This window comes from Bactrocera dorsalis, unplaced genomic scaffold (assembly GCF_023373825.1).
Source record: "Bactrocera dorsalis isolate Fly_Bdor unplaced genomic scaffold, ASM2337382v1 BdCtg057, whole genome shotgun sequence".
NCBI lineage: Eukaryota > Metazoa > Arthropoda > Insecta > Diptera > Tephritidae > Bactrocera > Bactrocera dorsalis.
Window position 1 is genome coordinate 18544 of NW_026038108.1, and position 15310 is coordinate 33853.

Here is a 15310-nt window from a genome sequence, read left to right on the forward strand (position 1 = left end):
ATAACTGCGAAAACATTTGTAAAAAACCTTCAAAACTGAATTGTTTCTAGTATTTTAATATTGGCAAATATAGCCCTTTACTTAAAATGCATAATATTATATGGTATAAAATTTGTGATTAAAAATGTGAAAGAAGTCAGAAATTGCCATTATGAAAAACGCGCGGGTAATATGGTATAAATGGTTAGGTTAATATGGTATAATGTTACCCGCATAATAAATTATAAATAAGTGAGTAATGAACGTTTACAAAGGGTGACAATTAGATATTTATTTTATTTTTTTTTCTTTTCTTTGAAATTTCACAGCTCCTAATTAGGATTACCCTATACTAAATAGTTTTGCAAAAAAACACAGGAGTACCATATTACCCACACTTACTCTATATTCAATAGTTTATTATCATAGTATTACTATTGCCACAGCAACGCATGGCCAAATCTACTAGTACATATACTGTGTTTGTATACTCATATATCATCTCTTTGTTAATTTATATGTTGTGGCCCTGAAAAGGGCCTTTTTGCTATTTTTTTTTTATCATTTGAACAAATTACTTGGAACTTGTGTATTTAGTGACAGCTTTGGTACCTTCGCTCACAGCATGTTTGGCTAATTCACCAGGCAAAAGTAAACGTACAGCAGTTTGGATTTCGCGACTAGTGATAGTTGAACGTTTATTGTAATGAGCTAAACGCGATGCTTCAGCAGCGATACGCTCAAAAATATCATTCACAAAACTGTTCATGATACTCATGGCTTTTGATGAAATACCAGTATCAGGATGTACTTGCTTCAACACTTTATAAATGTAAATAGCATAACTTTCCTTCCTCTTACGCTTCTTCTTCTTGTCGTTTTTGGTAATATTTTTTTGGGCCTTACCAGCCTTCTTTGCTGCTTTTCCACTAGTTTTAGGAGGCATGTTTTTTTTTCTCACTTCACTTTTCCACTAACACTTTTCGAAATAAATTCTATACTCACAATAAAGCAGTTGCTTTAAAGTACATTTTTCCATATAAACTATTCGAGAAGTCGTTGAAAGGTGCACGAAGAGTCACGAAGTCATGTCAATTTACCTTGACTACGAAATGAAAAAGTATATAAGCAGCGTTAGTATGTTGGGAGAGTTTACATAAAGTGAGTGAATTGTGCAGTGTACGTTGTGCAAGCTTATAGTGATTCATATTTCCTTTTCGTGTGTTAAATAAATTATATTAAAAAATGTCTGGACGTGGTAAAGGTGGTAAAGTGAAAGGCAAGGCAAAGTCGCGTTCAAATCGTGCTGGGCTTCAATTTCCTGTCGGCCGTATACACCGTTTGTTGCGCAAAGGCAATTATGCTGAACGTGTTGGTGCTGGTGCTCCCGTATATTTAGCTGCTGTTATGGAATATTTGGCAGCTGAAGTTCTTGAATTGGCTGGTAATGCTGCCCGTGATAACAAAAAGACAAGAATTATTCCACGTCATTTACAATTGGCCATCCGTAATGATGAAGAATTGAATAAACTATTATCTGGAGTCACTATTGCTCAAGGTGGTGTTTTGCCAAATATTCAAGCTGTACTTTTACCAAAGAAGACTGAGAAAAAAGCATAAATTTCTGGTCTCGAAAAGTCTTACTATTAACATATTATCTAAAAAAAGAATAAAACCGTCCTTTTCAGGACGACAAAGTATTTATATTCAAAGAGGTTGATATTACTTTCATAAAAACTACATATGTATTAGTAATAAAACTTGATTCGTTATATAAAACTGGTTACATACGATACACATATAACAACAAATATTAGATTCATACTCATGAATGTATAAGTAAAGTCATCTGCAGAGACAACTTACGGTAGAATACAGTAGGTAAATAATAGCGAAAAAAAGTAGGTGGTGGTACACATGTACAGTTCCGTGGATTATAAGCGGAATTTAATTTGTAAATTTATTTCTATCTACAATATATAGTATATCATTAGATTTAAAGTTTTAATCTTTTGTTGAGAAATTGTGGTCCTGAAAAGGACCGTTTGAGTATTTATTTTTATCATTATATGTAAAATTTTGATCTTTCGTTGAGAAATTGTGGTCCTGAAAAGGACCGTTTGGATATTTATCTTCTTCAATTCAATTAAGCACGTTCTCCACGAATACGTCTGGCCAATTGAATATCTTTTGGCATAATTGTGACACGCTTTGCATGAATGGCGCACAAATTTGTATCCTCAAACAGACCAACCAAATATGCTTCACTTGCTTCCTGTAGAGCCATAACAGCAGAACTTTGGAAACGTAAATCTGTTTTGAAATCTTGAGCAATTTCTCGAACCAAACGTTGGAATGGCAATTTTCGGATTAATAATTCAGTACTTTTTTGGTAACGACGAATTTCACGTAATGCCACTGTACCGGGGCGATAGCGATGAGGTTTCTTTACACCACCAGTTGCCGGAGCACTTTTACGAGCTGCTTTGGTTGCCAATTGTTTGCGTGGTGCTTTACCACCAGTCGATTTACGGGCTGTTTGTTTTGTACGAGCCATTTTTTTCACTGCACTTATTTAATTTCCACCTTAACTGAAAAGTCACTGCACTAATATATCTTACCATACACTAATAATTTGTGCACAAGTAATAAAATACTTCATAACGTTTCAAAAGTTCATATTTTCAGGGTGGATGGAGTCTTAACTATATTCATGTGTTAGAAAGAGATGAAATTTTCTGTATATAGGTAAGTCACATTGTTAGTTGTTGACTTTTGTATAAATACACGTGCAATAATTTAGTTCTTCACAGTCTAACAGCAGACAGCAACGCGAACGGACGTGTAGTAGCGCAAGCAAACGCAAACAAACGCAAAACGTAAACTTAGCAAGGCCGTATGCCTGCTTAGCTACACAAATCGACACAGCAACAGTGCAGTGAAACTACAAAACAACAGTGCAGTGAAATATTACAGTGCAGTTAATGATCAGTGCAGTGCACAGTGTATAAAGTGAGAAAGTGACACTAAAAACATTGAAAGGGAAAAACATTGCGAGTTGCAAAAACTCAGCAATGAATTTCCCAAACCCTGAATCCTTGAACGAGGTCGAGCTTACCGCCCTCGTTAAAGACCTCCGTGGGTATCTGCTCAGAGTAGAGCACTTACTCAGTAAGCATAACCCCATCTCCACAAACCCTAACGATATCCCAAACGATATCCCAAACGACAATGACAACGACGCTACTACCTCAAACTCTCCCGAAAATGCTCAAATGAGCATCGATCCGCCCGATGACACCGTGTTCATCGAAGTCCGCCGTCGGAAAAAACCCAAACGGGAAAACCCCAAACGGGAAGAACCCAAACGGGAAATCCCAAAACGGCGCCGCACCACATCCCCTCCTGAAACCATCAAAATTGATGACTTTCTCTCATCATCCTCTTCCGATGAGAGCGAAGACCTAACCCCTCCTAAGGAAAGAAACCCTCCTCCTATTCGAATCCTCAAGAAGGAATCATGGGAGAAAGTGAGTTCTGGTCTGCGCAAAGCAGACATTCACATCCGATCGGCTAAAGTTGTATCTGAAGCCATCATCGTGTACCCGGAAACCGTTGACGGTTTCCGGGAACTTACCTCCGCCTTAGAAAGGCATGAAATCCCGTACACGACAAATCAGCTCCATCAAGACAAGGACCTGATTGTCGTGATCAGAGGCGTCCTCGAATGCCTCGACGACGAAACCGTCCTCAATGAATTGAGGATGAAAAATGCAGCGGTGAAGAGTATTCATCGCATGCGCAGGGGCCCAAAAATATGGCCCCTAATAACCGTCAACCTTGACCCTTCGCACTCCTCAGCGAAGGCGATTTTTGACCTAAAGACAATCGCTGGCCTCAGCGTCAGAGTAGAGGCAAAGCGTAAGTCGAAGGTAATTCCACAATGCCTCCGGTGTCTCAACTTCGCCCACACAGCAAACTACTGTTTCGCTCCCTGGGCCTGCGCCTTCTGCGGTCGCTCCCACGCCACGGCTTCCTGCGCTCTCAAAGAGCAGAAAAACGCGAAGCCCACCTGCATTCACTGCAAGGGCCCACATCGCGCCACTTATCGGGGTTGCCCTAAAGCCCCACAAAAACACCAACCCGGACCTCCAAAAAAGGTCCAAAAGACCCCCAAAGCTCTCCCACAAAGAGCTACCCGCCCCCCGGCACAGACCACACCACAACCTCAACCCCAACCCCAACCACGAGTCCAAGGGCCAACTCGCTCATACGCCGAGGTTGCCAAAAACGCCAAAAACGCAAATAAAAACCCAACGCCTAATCCTGTCCCAAACATTGCCCACCTAGAGAAGCTTTTTCGGGACTTCCTGTCCACAGTCTTCAGGAACTAAAAGCGGCCTGATAATCCTAAATTGGAACGCCAACGGGCTTTGCACTCCCAAAAAGACCGAGCTCATCCAGCTCATAAAAGAAAAATCCATTGATGTCGTCTGCATCACCGAAACCCACCTAAACCCCAAAAAATCCCTTTATATCCCGAACTTCACAATCTACAGAAACGACCGCCCAGATTCCAAAGGGGGCGGTGTCGCCATCTGTGTGAAGAGCTCTATCCACCACCTAGCCGCCAACACTGGCCCCTCAACACTCGAGGCTGTAGGAATTGACGTATTCCTCAACTCAAGCAGGCACAGGATCATCACTGTGTATATCCCTCCTGACAAAAGTCCTCTCAACATTTCATCCCTCTTCAACTCCTCCACCCCTACCATTATCGCAGGCGATTTCAACTCTAAATATAGGATTTGGAACCGTTCTACGAATAATGCTAACGGGTTAACCCTCTGGAGAATGTCTCTCCAGCACAACTTCAACATCGAAGCTCCCTCCGAACCGACCTACCACCCTACAAGTCCCAGATTCCAAGCAAGCACTTTGGACTTATTCCTTACAAAAAATGTGACCCTCAACAGAGACCCCTGGACCCTCCCTGAGCTCAGTTCAGACCACTCCCCGGTCTACCTGGAGCTCGCAAATCGCCCCCTACTTTCTCCTCGGTTAAAGACCAAAACCGACTTCCTCCACCTGAAATTCTTGCTGGAAACCTCCGCTTTCACCTGCACCCAAATCAACTCCATAGCTGAGCTTGATAAAGCGGTCACAGATCTAACGGAGGAAATCCAAAGGGCAATAATTTCAGCCACCTCCTCAATAGAAGCTACCACTAACCCAAATAACCTTCCCCCACGTATCCGCGCACTCATCGCCAGGAAAAACAAAATCCGCAAACTCTGGCAAAAACACAGACTTCCCCAACTACGCCAAACTCTAAATTCCACTCAAAGGGAATTAAAGGTTCTCCTCCTCCAAAGAAGTTCTGAAGACTTCAATTCCTTTATCGCTGAAGCCGAACAGCATCCTAAAAGTTGCTGGAAGGTTATCAGATCCTTAAGAAACCGCAAACCCCACCCCCCAGCCCTAATTAAAGACGGAATCTCTTACCCACAGGACAAGGACAAAGCCAACATCTTTGCCCAATCCCTTAAAAATCAATGCTCTCCCTTTCCAAGCTCCCAAAAATTCTCTTCTTTTCACGAAGAAGTATCAGAAACTGTCCGGGGCACAACCTTCCAGACGGTCGAGTTTCAGCCCACCTCCCCCAAAGAAGTCTCTGAGGCTATCCGCTCCCTCAAAAACCGGAAAGCTCCAGGTCACGACAGTATCGGTAACGGCATCTTAAAAATCCTACCGCGCAAACACCTTGTTGCCCTAAACAACATCATAAATGCCATGATGCGTTTCCAACATTTTCCCCCGGCCTGGAAAGCCGCTACAGTCGTCTTTCTTCCCAAACAGGGAAAACCACTAAGCGATCCGGCAAGCCATCGCCCCATCAGCCTACTCTGCACCCTCAGCAAAGTAGCAGAAAGTATAATTCTCTCCCGACTAGAGAAATTTGTTACAGAAAACTCAATTCTTCCCGACTTCCAACATGGATTTCGAAAGCAACATGGCACCGCACACCAACTTCTGCGGGTCTCCGAATTTGTTGCTAACAACCTCAACAAAGGAAGACACATTCCTATGCTCCTGCTTGACTGCAAACAAGCATTCGATCGGGTCTGGCATGATGGGCTTATTTATAAGCTTATAAAGCTAAACTTCCCACATTACCTCATTGGCTTAGTAAAATCTTTCTTGTCTGACCGGAAAATCACTGCTCGGGTGAATAGTGAGCTCTCTGAAGCTCACCCGATCACGGCAGGAGTCCCTCAGGGCTCCAAACTCTCCCCAGTGCTGTTCAACATTTACTGTTACGACATCCCAACCGAGGAGAAAATTCTCACAGCCCAATATGCGGATGATGTCGCCTTCTTGTACGCCTCCCGTACAATTAACTTCAGCACATCCGCCCTCAACAAATTCATCCCCACTGTCCTCGACTGGTACTGGATGTGGAGATTCGATATCAACACAACCAAATCAGAGGCAATCTTCTTTTCACGGAGGAAACGAATTCCACCAAAAATCTTGGTAAACAGGTTCCCCATCAAATGGAGCCCCTCCGCGAAATACCTCGGTGTTGTCTTCGACAGGCGGCTAACCTGGACGAAACAAATCACAGCAGTTCGAGGTAAAGCCAATGGCGCCTTCAGCGCATTAAAACCCTTTTTTACCAATAAAAAGGTTTCCCAAAGCACCAAAAAGCGAGCTTTCAATGCCATCATTAGAAGCATCTGCTCCTACGCCATCCCTATTTGGGGCTCTGCCTCACCCAGACAAGTGTCCAGGCTTCAATCCACATACATGCGTCTACTAAGATCTGCTCTTAACTTCCCGTGGTATGTTAGAAACAAACAGATCCTAGAGGAAACAAATCTTCCTTCCATTCAATCGGCAGCCATTACCTACGCTGCAAATCTCCGGGCGTCAGTAGCTACCCACGCCAACCCCAGCATCAACTGTCTTGCCACTCTCAGGTGCAAGAAAACCGACCGTTTCAGAAGGCCATGCATCCTAACAAATCCTTCCGCTCCCACCTAACCAAAAATTCGAGCTTCGCTTATTAGCGTCAGATTCTTTTGAGGGCCACTACCGCTCACAAATGAATCTTCCTCCTTCTCCCCCAAATTACATTCTAGGTTCATAACCATATGGTTGGCAACCGGTGTGGGGGGGTTTTAGTCGGTAGGCGCATCAAGCGAATCCGACACTACCCGCCAGGGTGTCTTTAGAAGATTTCCCCCCCACATCTCTTCAAAAAAAAAAAAAAAAAAAAAAAAACAAAAAAATACACGTGCAATAATTTAGTTCTTCAGAAATCTATAGAGCGTGCAGTGATCGGCTGGTAAAAGTGTTAAAGTGTTAAAGTGTAAAAGTTAAAAAGTTAAAAATGACTGGTCGCGGCAAAGGTGGAAAAGGCTTGGGTAAAGGTGGTGCTAAGCGTCATCGTAAAGTTTTACGTGATAACATCCAGGGAATCACTAAGCCTGCTATTCGGCGTTTGGCTCGTCGTGGAGGTGTAAAACGTATATCTGGTTTGATATATGAAGAAACTCGTGGAGTCTTAAAAGTATTTTTGGAGAATGTTATCCGTGATGCAGTTACCTATACTGAACACGCTAAAAGGAAGACAGTTACAGCAATGGATGTTGTATATGCTTTGAAGAGACAAGGACGTACCTTGTATGGATTCGGCGGTTAAACAATTTTACTATCAAATATAAAAAACAAAACGGTCCTTTTCAGGACCACGATATTCATTAAACGAAGATTCAAAATAATGATAAATTAACCGAAAAATAACAAATTCATATCTAAAAGTAATTTTGTCACAATTCTTAATTTGCCTGTAGTTAGCATTCATTCCAATTTAATATTATTTATCAAATATCCAAATACGTATGTATATGTATATATTGCATTCACATTATTTATGAGGAAGTATGTTGGAACGGAATATGAGTAGATATAAAAATTACATTATCTACGGACCTATGTGTGTATGGATGTATATATGTATGTATGGTAAGTAAGTTTAGTATAAAATTATTACTAATGTAGGATTTGAGTAGAAATTTATCCGACAATATATTAACAAATTTTGAATTGATCGCATAAAACCGCTTTTTGTTTACATACTATTATTTTACTTCATTTAAGTTTAAATTTGACTTTTTCATTTACATACTCTTGATAGTTAATGAATAACCGCACAAGGGCCCTAACAAATAACCTCAAGTTATTTTTTTAATTTTTATTTATATTTATTTCTTAATGAAAACATTTTATTACTTCTTTAGATTATTGCTAATATAAATTATTTTAAATTTGTAAAATAAATTTAAGGTTTGATTTAAAAATAATTGAGAAAATTAAATTTAAAGAGGGAAATTTTGACTTTTAGAGAGCAAAGTTTGAACAAAAATTCATTTTAAATGAAAAATATATACCGTAAAGAAATATGAGCATTAAAATATTAAAGCAACACATTTAGGCTATCAAACTGCGTATAAAATGGTTTGTTATATTAAATATTTGATTTTTAGTAAATTAAATAAACTTAAAAGTTTGTCCGTTGGAGATGTTAAATTGCACTGGATCGTTCAATTTTGTTACTCATCTTTTCACCTCGCTTCTCAATTTAAGAAGGTATAGCAATTTAAAGGTATTAATTCATCTATAAATTAGTGCGTAAAGTGTGTATTTAATAAATACAAAATAAAAGTTTATAAAAGTGAAAATGTCTGAAGCAATTGCTGTTACGAATGTTAATTCTCCGGTAGCCGGATCTTCTGCTATTTCTGAGAAAAAAGTTGCTGCTAAAAAAGCAGTTAAGCCAAAAAAGCCTTCAGTCGCTCCTACTCATCCACCAACTCAACAAATGGTTGATGCATCAATTAAGAATTTAAAAGAACGTGGTGGCTCATCACTTTTGGCTATTAAAAAGTACATTAGTGCTACATACAAATGTGATGCTCAAAAATTAGCACCATTTATCAAGCGTTATTTGAAATCTGCTGTTACTAGTGGTAAATTAATTCAAACCAAAGGAAAGGGTGCATCTGGTTCTTTTAAATTATCAGTGGCTGCCAATAAATCAAGTAAATCCGGTGAAGGTAAATCGAAGTCAAAAGCGGTGAAATCCATTGAGAAGAAGCCCAAAAAGAAATCGACAGATGGTGTGGCGTCAAAGAAGAAGGCAGCAGTTGGCGGTAAGAAAGCAAGTGGCGAGAAAAAAGTGAAGAAAAGTGTTGCTAGCAAGAAAACAGCAGAGAAGAAAAAAAGTGAAAAGGCTAAAGCGAAGGATGCAAAAAAGACTGGATCTGTTAAAGCCAAACCAGCTAAAGCTAAATCGACTCCAAATAAAGCAAAGACGTTAAAAGCAAAAACACCTAGTGTTAAAACCAAGAAAGCCGCGGTCAATAAAAAGCCAGTCGCCAAAAAAGCGCCATCTAAAAAGTAAAGCCCAGGTAGAAGAAAAAAAAACTATGTGGCAAATAAGAAATAAAATAAGCCCTTTTCAGGGCTACAAAAATGTTTAACATATCGATCAAAAATGAATTTTTAGCAAGAACATTAAAATAATTTTAATTATTAAATGAATTGATGATGATTGTGCACATACATATGTATGTATTATGTGTTTTCATATATATCATTCAATGTATAGGATAAATATATGTATGTATACAATAAAAATTACATGTCATGTTTATATCTCAATTACATTATAAGTAAAATAATTCATAAATAAAAAATGTATTTATTTATGTATTTGTAAACATAATCATTAGTACTTGGATTTTTATCCTTTATTTAGATATTTTCACTAGATTAAGTGTGGGTAATATGGTATACCAATTTGTATTTAGGCTATAACTGCGAAAACATTTGTAAAAAACCTTCAAAACTGAATTGTTTCTAGTATTTTAATATTGGCAAATATAGCCCTTTACTTAAAATGCATAATATTATATGGTATAAAATTTGTGATTAAAAATGTGAAAGAAGTCAGAAATTGCCATTATGAAAAACGCGCGGGTAATATGGTATAAATGGTTAGGTTAATATGGTATAATGTTACCCGCATAATAAATTATAAATAAGTGAGTAATGAACGTTTACAAAGGGTGACAATTAGATATTTATTTTATTTTTTTTTCTTTTCTTTGAAATTTCACAGCTCCTAATTAGGATTACCCTATACTAAATAGTTTTGCAAAAAAACACAGGAGTACCATATTACCCACACTTACTCTATATTCAATAGTTTATTATCATAGTATTACTATTGCCACAGCAACGCATGGCCAAATCTACTAGTACATATACTGTGTTTGTATACTCATATATCATCTCTTTGTTAATTTATATGTTGTGGCCCTGAAAAGGGCCTTTTTGCTATTTTTTTTTATCATTTGAACAAATTACTTGGAACTTGTGTATTTAGTGACAGCTTTGGTACCTTCGCTCACAGCATGTTTGGCTAATTCACCAGGCAAAAGTAAACGTACAGCAGTTTGGATTTCGCGACTAGTGATAGTTGAACGTTTATTGTAATGAGCTAAACGCGATGCTTCAGCAGCGATACGCTCAAAAATATCATTCACAAAACTGTTCATGATACTCATGGCTTTTGATGAAATACCAGTATCAGGATGTACTTGCTTCAACACTTTATAAATGTAAATAGCATAACTTTCCTTCCTCTTACGCTTCTTCTTCTTGTCGTTTTTGGTAATATTTTTTTGGGCCTTACCAGCCTTCTTTGCTGCTTTTCCACTAGTTTTAGGAGGCATGTTTTTTTTTCTCACTTCACTTTTCCACTAACACTTTTCGAAATAAATTCTATACTCACAATAAAGCAGTTGCTTTAAAGTACATTTTTCCATATAAACTATTCGAGAAGTCGTTGAAAGGTGCACGAAGAGTCACGAAGTCATGTCAATTTACCTTGACTACGAAATGAAAAAGTATATAAGCAGCGTTAGTATGTTGGGAGAGTTTACATAAAGTGAGTGAATTGTGCAGTGTACGTTGTGCAAGCTTATAGTGATTCATATTTCCTTTTCGTGTGTTAAATAAATTATATTAAAAAATGTCTGGACGTGGTAAAGGTGGTAAAGTGAAAGGCAAGGCAAAGTCGCGTTCAAATCGTGCTGGGCTTCAATTTCCTGTCGGCCGTATACACCGTTTGTTGCGCAAAGGCAATTATGCTGAACGTGTTGGTGCTGGTGCTCCCGTATATTTAGCTGCTGTTATGGAATATTTGGCAGCTGAAGTTCTTGAATTGGCTGGTAATGCTGCCCGTGATAACAAAAAGACAAGAATTATTCCACGTCATTTACAATTGGCCATCCGTAATGATGAAGAATTGAATAAACTATTATCTGGAGTCACTATTGCTCAAGGTGGTGTTTTGCCAAATATTCAAGCTGTACTTTTACCAAAGAAGACTGAGAAAAAAGCATAAATTTCTGGTCTCGAAAAGTCTTACTATTAACATATTATCTAAAAAAAGAATAAAACCGTCCTTTTCAGGACGACAAAGTATTTATATTCAAAGAGGTTGATATTACTTTCATAAAAACTACATATGTATTAGTAATAAAACTTGATTCGTTATATAAAACTGGTTACATACGATACACATATAACAACAAATATTAGATTCATACTCATGAATGTATAAGTAAAGTCATCTGCAGAGACAACTTACGGTAGAATACAGTAGGTAAATAATAGCGAAAAAAAGTAGGTGGTGGTACACATGTACAGTTCCGTGGATTATAAGCGGAATTTAATTTGTAAATTTATTTCTATCTACAATATATAGTATATCATTAGATTTAAAGTTTTAATCTTTTGTTGAGAAATTGTGGTCCTGAAAAGGACCGTTTGAGTATTTATTTTTATCATTATATGTAAAATTTTGATCTTTCGTTGAGAAATTGTGGTCCTGAAAAGGACCGTTTGGATATTTATCTTCTTCAATTCAATTAAGCACGTTCTCCACGAATACGTCTGGCCAATTGAATATCTTTTGGCATAATTGTGACACGCTTTGCATGAATGGCGCACAAATTTGTATCCTCAAACAGACCAACCAAATATGCTTCACTTGCTTCCTGTAGAGCCATAACAGCAGAACTTTGGAAACGTAAATCTGTTTTGAAATCTTGAGCAATTTCTCGAACCAAACGTTGGAATGGCAATTTTCGGATTAATAATTCAGTACTTTTTTGGTAACGACGAATTTCACGTAATGCCACTGTACCGGGGCGATAGCGATGAGGTTTCTTTACACCACCAGTTGCCGGAGCACTTTTACGAGCTGCTTTGGTTGCCAATTGTTTGCGTGGTGCTTTACCACCAGTCGATTTACGGGCTGTTTGTTTTGTACGAGCCATTTTTTTCACTGCACTTATTTAATTTCCACCTTAACTGAAAAGTCACTGCACTAATATATCTTACCATACACTAATAATTTGTGCACAAGTAATAAAATACTTCATAACGTTTCAAAAGTTCATATTTTCAGGGTGGATGGAGTCTTAACTATATTCATGTGTTAGAAAGAGATGAAATTTTCTGTATATAGGTAAGTCACATTGTTAGTTGTTGACTTTTGTATAAATACACGTGCAATAATTTAGTTCTTCAGAAATCTATAGAGCGTGCAGTGATCGGCTGGTAAAAGTGTTAAAGTGTTAAAGTGTAAAAGTTAAAAAGTTAAAAATGACTGGTCGCGGCAAAGGTGGAAAAGGCTTGGGTAAAGGTGGTGCTAAGCGTCATCGTAAAGTTTTACGTGATAACATCCAGGGAATCACTAAGCCTGCTATTCGGCGTTTGGCTCGTCGTGGAGGTGTAAAACGTATATCTGGTTTGATATATGAAGAAACTCGTGGAGTCTTAAAAGTATTTTTGGAGAATGTTATCCGTGATGCAGTTACCTATACTGAACACGCTAAAAGGAAGACAGTTACAGCAATGGATGTTGTATATGCTTTGAAGAGACAAGGACGTACCTTGTATGGATTCGGCGGTTAAACAATTTTACTATCAAATATAAAAAACAAAACGGTCCTTTTCAGGACCACGATATTCATTAAACGAAGATTCAAAATAATGATAAATTAACCGAAAAATAACAAATTCATATCTAAAAGTAATTTTGTCACAATTCTTAATTTGCCTGTAGTTAGCATTCATTCCAATTTAATATTATTTATCAAATATCCAAATACGTATGTATATGTATATATTGCATTCACATTATTTATGAGGAAGTATGTTGGAACGGAATATGAGTAGATATAAAAATTACATTATCTACGGACCTATGTGTGTATGGATGTATATATGTATGTATGGTAAGTAAGTTTAGTATAAAATTATTACTAATGTAGGATTTGAGTAGAAATTTATCCGACAATATATTAACAAATTTTGAATTGATCGCATAAAACCGCTTTTTGTTTACATACTATTATTTTACTTCATTTAAGTTTAAATTTGACTTTTTCATTTACATACTCTTGATAGTTAATGAATAACCGCACAAGGGCCCTAACAAATAACCTCAAGTTATTTTTTTAATTTTTATTTATATTTATTTCTTAATGAAAACATTTTATTACTTCTTTAGATTATTGCTAATATAAATTATTTTAAATTTGTAAAATAAATTTAAGGTTTGATTTAAAAATAATTGAGAAAATTAAATTTAAAGAGGGAAATTTTGACTTTTAGAGAGCAAAGTTTGAACAAAAATTCATTTTAAATGAAAAATATATACCGTAAAGAAATATGAGCATTAAAATATTAAAGCAACACATTTAGGCTATCAAACTGCGTATAAAATGGTTTGTTATATTAAATATTTGATTTTTAGTAAATTAAATAAACTTAAAAGTTTGTCCGTTGGAGATGTTAAATTGCACTGGATCGTTCAATTTTGTTACTCATCTTTTCACCTCGCTTCTCAATTTAAGAAGGTATAGCAATTTAAAGGTATTAATTCATCTATAAATTAGTGCGTAAAGTGTGTATTTAATAAATACAAAATAAAAGTTTATAAAAGTGAAAATGTCTGAAGCAATTGCTGTTACGAATGTTAATTCTCCGGTAGCCGGATCTTCTGCTATTTCTGAGAAAAAAGTTGCTGCTAAAAAAGCAGTTAAGCCAAAAAAGCCTTCAGTCGCTCCTACTCATCCACCAACTCAACAAATGGTTGATGCATCAATTAAGAATTTAAAAGAACGTGGTGGCTCATCACTTTTGGCTATTAAAAAGTACATTAGTGCTACATACAAATGTGATGCTCAAAAATTAGCACCATTTATCAAGCGTTATTTGAAATCTGCTGTTACTAGTGGTAAATTAATTCAAACCAAAGGAAAGGGTGCATCTGGTTCTTTTAAATTATCAGTGGCTGCCAATAAATCAAGTAAATCCGGTGAAGGTAAATCGAAGTCAAAAGCGGTGAAATCCATTGAGAAGAAGCCCAAAAAGAAATCGACAGATGGTGTGGCGTCAAAGAAGAAGGCAGCAGTTGGCGGTAAGAAAGCAAGTGGCGAGAAAAAAGTGAAGAAAAGTGTTGCTAGCAAGAAAACAGCAGAGAAGAAAAAAAGTGAAAAGGCTAAAGCGAAGGATGCAAAAAAGACTGGATCTGTTAAAGCCAAACCAGCTAAAGCTAAATCGACTCCAAATAAAGCAAAGACGTTAAAAGCAAAAACACCTAGTGTTAAAACCAAGAAAGCCGCGGTCAATAAAAAGCCAGTCGCCAAAAAAGCGCCATCTAAAAAGTAAAGCCCAGGTAGAAGAAAAAAAAACTATGTGGCAAATAAGAAATAAAATAAGCCCTTTTCAGGGCTACAAAAATGTTTAACATATCGATCAAAAATGAATTTTTAGCAAGAACATTAAAATAATTTTAATTATTAAATGAATTGATGATGATTGTGCACATACATATGTATGTATTATGTGTTTTCATATATATCATTCAATGTATAGGATAAATATATGTATGTATACAATAAAAATTACATGTCATGTTTATATCTCAATTACATTATAAGTAAAATAATTCATAAATAAAAAATGTATTTATTTATGTATTTGTAAACATAATCATTAGTACTTGGATTTTTATCCTTTATTTAGATATTTTCACTAGATTAAGTGTGGGTAATATGGTATACCAATTTGTATTTAGGCTATAACTGCGAAAACATTTGTAAAAAACCTTCAAAACTGAATTGTTTCTAGTATTTTAATATTGGCAAATATAGCCCTTTACTTAAAATGCATAATATTATAT

The 15310-nt window shown here is 36.9% G+C and overlaps 10 protein-coding genes across 10 annotated transcripts; 6 read left to right on the top strand and 4 right to left on the bottom strand.

Moving 5' to 3' along the window:
* Positions 1-507: 507 nt before the first annotated feature.
* LOC125780035 (histone H2B) lies at positions 508-959 on the bottom strand. The gene has a single exon (XM_049461542.1). It carries the CDS (start codon positions 923-925, stop codon positions 554-556), a length of 372 nt encoding a protein of 123 aa, XP_049317499.1. The 5' UTR covers positions 926-959; the 3' UTR covers positions 508-553.
* A 208-nt stretch (positions 960-1167) lies between these two features.
* On the top strand, positions 1168-1636 carry LOC125780050 (histone H2A). The gene has a single exon (XM_049461557.1). It carries the CDS (start codon positions 1225-1227, stop codon positions 1597-1599), a length of 375 nt encoding a protein of 124 aa, XP_049317514.1. The 5' UTR covers positions 1168-1224; the 3' UTR covers positions 1600-1636.
* Positions 1637-2125: 489 nt separating this feature from the next.
* LOC125780048 (histone H3) lies at positions 2126-2536 on the bottom strand. Its single transcript, XM_049461555.1, has one exon. It carries the CDS (start codon positions 2534-2536, stop codon positions 2126-2128), a length of 411 nt encoding a protein of 136 aa, XP_049317512.1.
* Positions 2537-7336: 4800 nt separating this feature from the next.
* Positions 7337-7687, top strand: LOC125780054 (histone H4). Its single transcript, XM_049461561.1, has one exon. It carries the CDS (start codon positions 7376-7378, stop codon positions 7685-7687), a length of 312 nt encoding a protein of 103 aa, XP_049317518.1. The 5' UTR covers positions 7337-7375.
* Positions 7688-8697: 1010 nt separating this feature from the next.
* LOC125780047 (histone H1-like) lies at positions 8698-9471 on the top strand. The gene has a single exon (XM_049461554.1). It carries the CDS (start codon positions 8726-8728, stop codon positions 9446-9448), a length of 723 nt encoding a protein of 240 aa, XP_049317511.1. The 5' UTR covers positions 8698-8725; the 3' UTR covers positions 9449-9471.
* An 805-nt stretch (positions 9472-10276) lies between these two features.
* Positions 10277-10820, bottom strand: LOC125780052 (histone H2B). The gene has a single exon (XM_049461559.1). It carries the CDS (start codon positions 10782-10784, stop codon positions 10413-10415), a length of 372 nt encoding a protein of 123 aa, XP_049317516.1. The 5' UTR covers positions 10785-10820; the 3' UTR covers positions 10277-10412.
* Positions 10821-11026: 206 nt separating this feature from the next.
* LOC125780051 (histone H2A) lies at positions 11027-11495 on the top strand. The gene has a single exon (XM_049461558.1). The coding sequence runs from the start codon at positions 11084-11086 to the stop codon at positions 11456-11458; it is 375 nt and encodes a 124-aa protein (XP_049317515.1). The 5' UTR covers positions 11027-11083; the 3' UTR covers positions 11459-11495.
* A 489-nt stretch (positions 11496-11984) lies between these two features.
* Positions 11985-12406, bottom strand: LOC125780049 (histone H3). The gene has a single exon (XM_049461556.1). The coding sequence runs from the start codon at positions 12393-12395 to the stop codon at positions 11985-11987; it is 411 nt and encodes a 136-aa protein (XP_049317513.1). The 5' UTR covers positions 12396-12406.
* Positions 12407-12684: 278 nt separating this feature from the next.
* LOC125780053 (histone H4) lies at positions 12685-13035 on the top strand. Its single transcript, XM_049461560.1, has one exon. It carries the CDS (start codon positions 12724-12726, stop codon positions 13033-13035), a length of 312 nt encoding a protein of 103 aa, XP_049317517.1. The 5' UTR covers positions 12685-12723.
* Positions 13036-14045: 1010 nt separating this feature from the next.
* Positions 14046-14819, top strand: LOC125780076 (histone H1-like). Its single transcript, XM_049461584.1, has one exon. The coding sequence runs from the start codon at positions 14074-14076 to the stop codon at positions 14794-14796; it is 723 nt and encodes a 240-aa protein (XP_049317541.1). The 5' UTR covers positions 14046-14073; the 3' UTR covers positions 14797-14819.
* Positions 14820-15310: the final 491 nt, after the last annotated feature.